The sequence below is a fragment of the Monodon monoceros genome, unplaced genomic scaffold (genome assembly GCF_005190385.1).
Source record: "Monodon monoceros isolate NGI ecotype Baffin Bay Population unplaced genomic scaffold, NGI_Narwhal_1 Super_Scaffold_4, whole genome shotgun sequence".
NCBI lineage: Eukaryota > Metazoa > Chordata > Mammalia > Artiodactyla > Monodontidae > Monodon > Monodon monoceros.
The window spans coordinates 28,773,907-28,784,833 of record NW_021703781.1 but is presented as its reverse complement, the minus strand read 5'-3'; the positions used below and the strand labels follow the sequence as shown (position 1 = coordinate 28,784,833).

The 10,927-nt window shown below is 57.0% G+C and overlaps 1 protein-coding gene across 5 annotated transcripts in view; it reads right to left on the bottom strand.

Moving 5' to 3' along the window:
- Positions 1–10,927, bottom strand: part of ZMIZ1 (zinc finger MIZ-type containing 1) — a 166,493-nt gene that overhangs the window by 34,069 nt on the left and 121,497 nt on the right. For 4 of the 5 annotated variants that reach the window (XM_029244579.1, XM_029244582.1, XM_029244580.1 and 1 more), the window contains one exon: positions 1,896–2,040. In XM_029244579.1, coding sequence (XP_029100412.1) covers positions 1,896–2,040 — 145 coding nt within the window. Of the gene's footprint in view, positions 1–1,895; positions 2,041–2,632; positions 10,906–10,927 lie in introns of those variants that run through there. The other variant, XM_029244584.1, reaches the window with a different exon arrangement.

Here is a 10,927-nt window from a genome sequence, read left to right as displayed (position 1 = left end):
GTGTGTGTGTGTGTGTGTGTGTGTGTGTGTGTGTGTGTGTGTGTTTAGCAGGGCACTGGGTACCAGCCAGTGGCTCTTTAGCCCATAGCACTTCTTGGGAAAGCCAGTTCGAACTCATAGGATGCTATCTGCCCAGCTTCCAGCCCAAGTCCTTCAAGGTCAAGGCCCATATCCTCTGGGCCTCTTGACTGTCTCACCCTGGCCATCTTCCTCCTAGAGAACCCCAAATTCAACTCACCCTAACCCTGCCTCCACCTGCCAGCTCCCAATTTTGCCTCACTGAGTCTTATTTCCCCAACCAGTGAGAGTCAGCTCCTGGAGCAGAGACACCCTTCATCTGTTTAACCCTAGGACCAGGCAGTCTCATGCTTTCAGCTCAACTCAGCAGAGACCTGGCCAAGGGCTGGCTGCGGTCACGGCCAAGCGGGTCTGCGGCAGGTCCCCGGAGGGGCTGGCCTGCCATCAGAGGCAGCTTTACTGAAATGACCTGGAGAAGGGATGGCTGAGAAGGACATGCGACGTGGGATCATGAGAGGCAGGATGACTCTGGCAGGATGGAGAGTTAAGGAGGTAAAAGGTAGCAAGGGTAAATGCAAAGTGTGTAGCTTGGGTTGCACTCAGCCACAGCCTGTACTCAGCGGCTGGGCAGCAGTTCAGCTGGAGAAGACCTGTGGCTTTTTAGCCGAGCGGGGGGCAAGAGGGGGAAGGTGGACGGAGGAGGGTTTTGCCTCTCTAGAGCAGTGGTTCTTAACCACAGGTGATACCTCCACCCCCCAAACATGTGAGAGTCCTTTAGCAATGCCTGGGGGTCACTAGGAGAATCGAGTGGGCAGGGACCAAGACATGGCATGCCCTGCAAACCCCTGCACCATAAAAAACTACTCTGGCCCAAATGCCAACAGCACCCCGTCCTCAGAAACACCTACAGGAGGGGGCTGTTCTAAGCATCAGAGCTGTCAGAGTCCTGACCGAGGGCGTAACGAGGCAGTGACCCTGAGAAGGGTCTGACCGAGGCAGGGAACCAGCCACATGTTGGGGGCCATCCTGCTCGGGCAGGTGCTGGACCGAAGAACTCTAAGTTCCCTTCTGGCTCCAAGAATCAACTAACTCTAATTCGATTTACAAAGCGTGGCCAGTACCAGACTTCCCGGCAGTGCCTCGATGGTGGGACCCAGGTGCCCTGCAGCGCGCTCTGGGCACAGGGAGAGCAGACAGCACGACAGGCCCTGTTGTTCCAGGGTCAGCCCGAACAGCGCTCGCAGAGAACATCCCCAGCTCAGCGAGGGATGTGGAGATAATGAACTGGGGCACTTGCCGGTCCTGACCACGTGCTCCTTCTGAGGCTGGTGAAGGGCAGACTGGACAGTTGCTCAGTGCCTGATGGCCTCTGGCAAGCCCAGTCCCACCTGTGATGCTGGGTTTCTGGTGGCCCTGCCCAGTGCTGATGGTCCAGCCACACAAGGCTCCTGTCTGGAAGGCCTGTGCTGTGCCCACCACCAGCCCGGTGACCTTCTTGAGCCCCTTCCAGCCCTGCCTGAGACCCTGCTTAGGAAAGAGGGAAGGCTCCGGGTTCAGGAAGGCTAACTTTCTGCCAGAAGTCTAGAACCTGAAGAAGAGACAGCTCTCCACCAAAGGGACAAAGCAGTCAGGCTGGGTAAGCCCAGAGCTTTCAGCCTCTGTTTTGATGGGGGAGAAACAGCGCTCACCCACGAGGATTTAAAACATGACAATTGCATTTTAGAAAACATACTATCCTCCCGGCTGTTCAGGGGCACCCACCCCAGTTCTCCCACCTGAGGCGCATTTCCAAGGAGACCTGGGGGCCTGAAGGGGGGCTGTCCAGCATCCACCCAAGCGGGCCCTGAACCCACCCCTGGTGGCGCATGCCCACTCACCTGTGTGACAGAGTGGGTTTCATGGAGCTCATGGAGTTGAGGGGAGGCTGCATGGGGAGTTTCCCAGGGGGGTCGCTCTGGCGGCTCTTCTGATGTCGGAGCAGCAGCAGGCGGCCGAGCTCCTCGCACCAGGAGGACAGCAGGGCTGCAAGGAAGGACAGGATGGTCAGCAGGCTCCTTGGCCACCTCACTCTGTGCCCGGCCCACCTCACCCACCCAGACTGGGTGCTCCTGACGCTGGCTTTGCCTCCACCTTGGTGTGACACCAGGAGAGTCACTAAGCCTCCTCAGGAGGCCTCAGTGTTCTCACCTGTATAGTGGGGCTAACACACCTAAAGGAAGGAGGACTGAAAAGCTGCTGTTACTGTAGGAATGGATCAGAGGAGGGCTGACCACAACGGCAAAGAGGAGAGAGTCAAGACGACAGAGCAGACAGCAGAGGCGGTGCCAAGAGGAGACCGGAGAGGGGCAGAGGGGCCAAGCACAGACCTGTGCCCTGGGCCCAGGTCAGGAACTGCTGGCCGCCCCCGGACGTCTCAGTGAAGCCCACCCCCCTCGGACTCTGGACAATGGGCTCAACATGGCTTCCTCCCCATGGGTAGGACCCCAAATCACAAGGTTTAAACAAAATCCGGATCCTTCCTGGAACCTGCTGACGTTCCCAGGAGTGCCTGCAGGGTTCTCCCTGACACTCCTCCCCCAAAAGTGCCCTGCCCGCTGAGCACGCGTGCACCCACCTTCCGGTCAGGACTGCGACAGGTCCCTGCACTGCTGGGCACAGATGCTTGAAAGGACAAAGGATTTCCAGGGCAGAGTGGCCCAGGGGCTGAGCTAGAGTCTGCCAGGGGCACCAAAGGCAGAAGCACAGGAGAACCCTCCACATCCAGGCTTAAGGAGGCCTCGGAAACCAAGAGAAAAGCAACCGGAATGAACTGGGTGCTGGGGGACTTTCTTTCATCCTGAACTGTGCCGGTGCGGCCACCAGAGGCCAAAAGCACCCTCAGGGTCAGTGTTTCTGGCCAGTCCTTCCAAAGCGCATAAAGGAGCTGAGGTTTGGGGAAGTCAGGAGTCAGGAAGGCTGGGTTGTCACCACCTTGCAGTGTGACCCTAAGGAGCTCACAGACCCTCTCTTGGCCTCAGTTTGCCAGCAGGGAAAGAGGAGTAATGACCCCTGCCCTGCCTTTCCTCCAGGGCTGTGGTCAGGGGCAGGAGGGGAAACTGCGGAGACCGTGGAAGCAAAAACGGCCGATCACAGCCCAGCCAATGCCTCACTCCTGCCACGAGTAATCAGCCAGACTGATCTGATAGTTCTGGAACGCGTCGACCTGGTCAGGCAACCAGGAGCCTTTTGAACCAGGACTGCTCAGCCACTTGGCTGAATGCAGAGCCCACTTGCTTGTTTCCAGGGTCTCCCATGTGGACGCCGTGCAACATGCTTCTGTGTCCTTTTCTCGAATCCACCCCATGTGATGCAGGATATCAGCTCTCATCCCCATCTACAGATGAGCGGACTGCTTCACTGCTCAGGCAGGTGAAGCCATTCGTTCACAGTAACCACAGTCAGAGAGAGGCAGACACACAGATGGTGCCCCTGCTGCACATCCTGGTGGTGAAGCCCAGGGCTGAACCAGAATGTGGGGGAGGAGATGAAACTCTTCCAAAGGCCAAAACCAAGAGGCCATGGTCTCTAGCCCCTCTGATTCAATGAGAAACGCTTCGGGCCTCATCTGAATCACACCCCTTACCTCGTTCAGCAGGCACTGGGGGAAGACGCACAGACATACAAGGCCCCGGGGTGGTAGCACAGGGCTGCCACTTCAAACCGCTCAGATCCTGGATAGGCTGCCCCATCAGCCCAAGGCCCCGAGAGGCAGGGCTGGGGGCCCTCTGAGACCCTGCCAGGCTCTGCCCGTGCCCATGGCCCAGGCAATCTCTGTCAGGAGTGCAGAGTGAGTGGGGCCCAGCATCTTTAGGAGCAGCGGGACAACCCCGTCCATCGAGTCCTGCTGAGAACTGGCTGGGAGGGAGGTGCCCATGTTCCCAGGGGTCTGCTGGGGACCAAAGGACAAAAGAAGGGCAGTGGTTTTTGTGAGAATGGGGTGGGGTGGTGAAGGGTCCCGCCGGGGTCACCAGGTGTGCAAAACTGCTCGACCAAAGAGGAAAGCGAGGCCGAGATACAGCCTGTGCCCTTCCCAACAGGGCAACTGTTTCTCCCTCCAGGAGGGGGTGCCAGTGGGCGAGCTGCGTCTTAAAAGCTGTGTCCTGCCGCTCTCTGGGGGCCTCACCATACCACCACCTGCACAGGGAGGAGGGTGCCAGAGAGGAGAGGCACCACCCCCCCGGCGTGTGTCTGCCCAGAAACCGTGGCAAAACGCCCCTGAAGCGGGTGCCCAGCACACATCTGCCTCAGCTGGAGGGAGAAGCGGTCTATTCAGCGAGGCTGGAACAAACAGAAATGAATTTCCAGATTGCTCCATTCTTCTCCCAGGCCCCTAGTTACCGCTTCTCGTGCGGGGGGGCACCGGGCATCTGGAAACTCATTTGCACGCCAAGCACGAGGCCCGGCGGATCACAGCGATGGAGGGATCGCTCGGCTGCCAGCACAAAGGATGGCCGCAGATGGTGCCGCCTGCTGCCCGCCCTGCCCACGGCCACCCCTCCCAGCCCGCGCTCCTCCTGGGGGCCAACACGCCATGCGAGGGGATGGGGGCACAGCGGGGGCATTCAGAGCTTTCCTCCTGTGTCACAAGCCACCCGCCTACTTGGTCAAGGACGGCCCTTGTCTTCCTATTGCTAGTGGAGTGGTTTTCTGCAGAGAGAATAAAGGGAGGCTGGTGGTGTAGAGGGGCCTGGCTGGGGAGGGTCTGGGATGCTGTGAGCAGATGTGCTGTGGGTATTAGGCAGCCATGACACAACACAGATGCCAGGACAGCCACATTCCTACAACCAAGAGGGAAAGGACAGGGAGCGAGGGAGGCACCACCTATCACCCCCTTGGCCCTAGTGGCCAGCTGGCACAGAGGCCACGTGGGCAGACGCATGGCGGACAGATGCAGGGCAGGCTCTCATCATGGTGCAAACCAACACAAGCTGTTCTGAGGCAAACATCGGTTAATGATAACACACGGGGATTTGCAGCCAAAAAATCAGAGACCCAGGAGAACTGACAGACAGAGGCAGGTAGAGGATTATGCAAGGACAGAAAGACAGCCTGGCGGGGTAGGTGTCTGGGCGTGCATCTGCTCTGTCTGTACACGGCTGAGCCAAGCATGCCTCTCATGAGGCGGCACCAGTGTCTACACCACCCCAGGAGAGGGGAGGAGAGGGGACCGTGGGACAGTGGTGAGCAGGCTGTGGGACATGGGGACTAAGCGCCCTGGCTCTGGAGTTCCACGGACTGAGCTTGAATTGTGCCCTGACACTCTTTAGCTGGGAGATTTCACACAGGCTGCTTCACTACTTGGAGCTCAGTCTCCCCATCTGTGAAATGGGCTTAACAGGGGCTTGCCTGCCTCAGAGAGTGGACGTGAGCTGTAAATTGGTGCTGTCAGTCAACCGCATGGGCATCCAAGCAGAAGCCAAAAGGGAGGGAGGGTGGGCGGAGGCCCAAAGGACCCTGTAACTCACAGCAGCCCCAGAAAAGTAACCCCTCCATCCTACACCCACCTCTGCATTCACAAAGCACCCGAAGAGCTGGTGAGGCACGGACTCCACAACCCATCCCAGCTCAGTCTCTACCACCCATGTGACACCTTGAGCAAGTCACCTAAATTCCTGTGCCTCAGTTTCCTCACCTCTAAACTGGGGGGGTGGTAATTCTACTCCCCACGTCACAGAGCAGCTGTAAGGATGTGCTGCGTTACCACCACAAAGCACAGGAGCAGCGTCAGGCACGGAGTAGGCGCTCTACGTATGTCTGCTACTGATACAATGACGATGCATTTTTGACCTTGGTTGGTAGATAAGTGACCAACAGGATGGGCTTTGGTGTCTCTGCCCACTTCTGACCACACAGCAGCAGCCCTGAGGGGTCAGTGGAAGGGAGAGGGGATTCCAGCCAGGGAGAAGACACGACAGTTTGACCTCTCATGCTCCCACTACCTGCACTTGTCTTTGCAGTTTATCCAGGAAGCTGCAAGGGACACCAGGGTTCCATGGACTTAAACAACTAAGTCATCTGCTAGCAGCATGTGTCTTACAGTCGATGCCATACCATGGTGTGACTGGTGGTAGGTTTTTCTTTCCTAGTAGTACATAAAATAGTGGTGTGTGTGAGACAAAGGGGGGCACCTCCTATTAACGGGAGCCAGTAGACATATCTAGGGGCCCCTGCACCAGAGGGTGTTATGGTGAGGCGGCACGGACTTCTCTGGAAGAGAAATGGTAATGAGCACGGGGTCTGAGAATCAGGAGGGGCACAAGGACGCAGGTCTGAGGGAGGGCACCAAGGGAGAGCCAAGTTCCCGACATTTGCTCCCCAAGATCTCCCTGGCTTCTGCCCCTACAGCTGGCGGCCACCACAGTGTCCTTTAGGGACAAGTAAAAGGAAACCAGATGTAGAAATGAAGGAGGGTCTGGAGTAGAGCCCTGGGGCATCTTAGTCCTGGCTTGTCCCAGATGTGCCCTCCCTGAAAACAGTGTGCCTCTACCTGCAGCTCCTGGCAGAAGGGATACTCAGGCTGGGCTGATCAGATGAACCAGTATGGGGCTGCTAGCCTTACTTGAGAGAGGCGGCAGACGGAAGAGGCTGCACGGCTGCCTCTGGGAATTGCCTGGGCTCCAGGGAGGGGAGGGTGGAGCTGCATCCTCCAAACCAGCAGAGTAATTGGCAGACAATGAGCCACTTGTGGGTGGAGGGGTGGCAGAGGCTGGAGTCTGGGAGTCGGAGCATCAAAGGGGCAGACAAGCTCGCCCGGGCATATGCAAAAAACTGCCCCTTGCCAGGCAGGACTTGGGCTTAAGAAGGAGCCAGAAACCAGAGGCAGCCATGTGGCCACAAAAAAAAAAAAAAAAAAAAAGCAGCATTTGTTTCCTATGGAGGTGAGCATACGGATATTCAGACAGTGAGAGGCCTGGATACTCACTCCCGGTAAGGTCTGGGAATCGGGAAGGGATGGGAGCGTGGGGGTGCGGGGAGGATGAAAGGCAGTCTGGGGAAGAGGGTACAGAGACCTGGGTGTAAGGGCCAGGCAGGAGAATTACCAAATGTGCTGCAGCCCGGGGAAGCTACATGCAAAATGAAACAAGTGAAACAAAGGCGTATTAAGTATCAAGGGCATCTCAGCAGCTAAAAGGCTGCTGGGAAACAGAGGAGCTCTGAGTGTGGGAGTGTGTGTGGGTGAGAGGGTGTGTGTGTGAAGGGGGGGGGAGGAAGGGATGAGGGCTTCTGAGACCCAGGGATGGGGCAGGAGCCAGGGGGGGCTCAGGAGGTATGCCTGCCAGGCGGCGGGCCCTCAAACCACGCTTCTGGGGGAGATGGCGGAAAGGAAGTCAGAGTGAGGCAGAAAAAGCCCCTGGGAACATGCAAACAGGGTTCACTGGTCAATGAAATATACTAATGACACATTTTCAAATGCTTTCATACCATCAGCTTACTCTATCCACACAAGACCCTCTGAAGTGGTAGCAGAAGCTTGGTGGTCCCCTTTCCCAGCAGGGAAGCCTGGTACGGGCCTTGCCTGGTGAGTCAAGGCAGAAGAACCAGTCCTCCACGCTGGGCTCCTCCCCCTTTCCCCTCCTTTCCTCCCTGGCACATCTGAGTTCCTGTTCCCATATCCACTCGAATCCCCAGGACCACCTCAAGCCACCTCCAGAAGATGGGCACTGCCCCCCGCCCCACCCATGGGTCACTGCAGCCTGATCATCTTTGCAGTCTGTCCCCTCTGCTTCTTGCCTGCTCGTATCACCTTTTGCAGCTTTGTCCTTTCTCTCCTGAATTATGACAAGCACGTCCTATCATTTATCTCAGTCTCCAATCCCGCCTCCTGCCAACCTGCCCTCTATAAGGCGGCCAGAGGAATTTTTCCACAAATGTATCCTGTTCACCTCTTTCCAATCTGTGTCCCCAGAGGCTGCACAGGGCCTGGGAGACGGTAGATGCTCAAAGGATGCTGAAATGAGTGAGAGATGGGCTACCCCGGGTCAAGCTGGGGGTTCTACAGAGAGAGCATGAACCCCGAGGGCCACGATGGGATTCGAGGGGTTCACTTCTGCAACCCTGGCACCCAGCACAGGCTATGCAGCCAACACACAACTAACAGATGGAATTGCAGCTACGTAACCCAATGTGCAGAAGACAGGAGAGATGGACAGACACTGGGCACGCTGCATCTGAGACCCAGTCGATCAGGGTAATACCCTGGGCACCCTGTGGCTTTTAAACCTGCCAGCAGCTCCCCACTCCTCAGGGGTGGGGACCCGGCCCCTCAAGACCATCAGCCCTGAATGGAATCCTATCACCATGTGTCCAGGTTGGGGCTGTCATCAAATAAAATCTACAACCAAGTCAAGTGACACCTGTTTTGTGACATGCACACCCATCAGTGGGCCACTCACTCCAAACTGGGGAATGAAAGGTAACAAGAAGTTTACGGAAACAACATCCATTCATATAACCTGGAAGGCCAGCTGCAGCCCTGGCTCTTCTCTACTCATGGGTTGGCACTGGTGTTCCTATTGATGCGTCAATCACACGGATGACCCCAGAGCACCTCACCCAGGGCTCCCTGGGGATCCTGCTGTTGCTCCTCCTCCCGCCCCCCTGGGCCCAGGCCACACCCTCCTATCCTCTGACCTTCCTCTTTCATCTCCTAAAACACGGGGTCCTGCCTGGGACCACTAACCAAGGAAGCTTGTTGGGGGGGGGGTGGTCAGAAACAGTGAAGACACCTGCCTGTGCCTGGAGACCAGGGTTCTACTCTACAGATCTAGCAGAGAAAAGGAGGAATGGTGAGGGCCCAAAAGGGGAGGGAGAAGGGGGTTGCCGAGATGACACAGGCCTGGGCTCGTCTCTCCATCTCATCTGTAAAGTGGGGAGACAGTAAGAGGAACCTCTCTTCACAGGCCTGGCGTGAAGAGCCCTAAGATGAAGGAAGGGCCTGAGCTTTAAACCACATGTGAGAGATGGCAAGTCTTGTGCCAGAGTCTCAGCTGGAAACTCAGAAGCTGTGAAATGTTGACTACCTTCTGCTTCTAGAAGGCAGAGTGGCCAAGAGCACAGACTCCAGCCAGGCTGCCTGGGTTCAAGCCCCAGCTCAGCCACTTAGCAGCTGTGTGACCTTGGGTAAGTTAGTTAACCTCTCTGTGCTCTGGTTTTCCCTTTGGTAAAATGGGGATAATAAATATTACCTACCTCCTAAGCCATCATGAGGATTAAACAAGCTAATACACGTAAAATGCTAGTATGATGCCGAGCATACAGGAAGAACTATAAGAAAAAACTGTTGTTTCTCTTATTAGGAGGTTTCTCTGTCTCCCCGTCTACTTACTGCTCCTCAAATAAAATACAATTTCTTTCACCCATGTCCGAGAGGATCACAAAACACGCTTATACGTCTCGGGCCCAGGCTTATACCACATCCTTCACACCGGGTGCTCTCTGGGCGGGCAGTGTTGCTTCCAAGCACCCAGTGGTGCCCATACCCAATGTTTTTTTCTGCCAGACACTCTGTATTGGGCAGACCCGAGACCCCACGAAACTGAGCCCCAGTAGCTGCTCACTCTGACTCAGCTCTGAGGCCACACGGTGCAGGCGGCCAGCCTGGGCAGACTCTTGCCTCTGGAGTGCCTGGGCGGCGGGAAGACCTTCGGCCCCTCCTCAGTCCCCATGCACCTGTGTGTCCAGCAGGAGGTGGGACAGGAGCCAAGGTCAGGATTCCTGCTGTGATCCATGACCCCTGAGAACAGAGCTGTCCACGGAACTGTTATCTGCCCATCCTCCTCTGTGCCCACCAGCGCTGGGTGCCCCAGAAACAGAGAAAGGGGCCCCTCCCTGCCGGTTCTCTTGGACCATCTCCTCCAAGGAAATGGTACAGGATGCACATGACCACAAAGGGTCAGGGCCAGGGGCAGCGACTCAGAGCCCTTGGGCCAGGGGCAGTGGCTGTTCGGCCTCAGGAAATCAGACATCTGTTCTATGTGGCCACTGATCCAGCGGGCAGCCTGGGGCTACGTATGTATCTGCGAAATGGGGTGACAGCACCCCACTACGGATGGGAGGACCTAATGGGATCATGGGGGGCACACGGACAGGCTTTTCATTTTCCCAGCCATCTGGTGCCCTCTGCCTCACTGCACAGCCTCACAAGCCCCAGCGAGGAGCTGGCCAAGGATGAGGCTGTCCATGTGTTACGAAGCAGAAATGGAGGCCCAAGAGGAGGTGATTCAACCACAGTCACATCACAGGACAGCAGCCCCACTGCTGGTCTGGGATGGTTTCCCTTTCATCCCCAGTCAGGATGTCACCTATCTGAGAGCAGACGCATCCCCGGGAGATGGCCGCGCGCCTCCTACCCACCTCCTACTCCCGTGAATCAGCACCACCCCAGTGCATTGTCCCTGGCCTGCTACCAACTTCCTGTGTGACCTCAGGTAACTTCCTTCCCTCTCTGGACCCTATGTAAAAGAGGGGTGAGCGCTTGTGCTTTCTGAAGTCTGTTGCCCCATGACTCGGCCCCGGCCTCACAGCGAGCTCATGTCTCTCGAGGCTGAAGCCAGCCTCAACCCCTTCTCGATCCTGCAGGTGCCATGGGTGGGATGAGCTGCTCATCCTAGACCCTCCCCCTCCCCACCAGGGTGGGCTATAGACAGAAGGGATTCCAGAGCTCTCACCTTGCCCAAGGACCCCATTTACTAAGGCCTTGAGCCCAGAGCGGCAAGTGGATCTGCTGAGGTCCAAGAGCCGGTGTGTGCAAGACGCAGGTGTGGCAGGGCCCAGTAGGTGGGCAGATGGGCAGGAAGGACTCTTCAGCCTCAGCAGCTTGGGCAGCTGAGGGGTTAGAACTCCCCCCTGGTTACGGGAAATGCCACTCCCT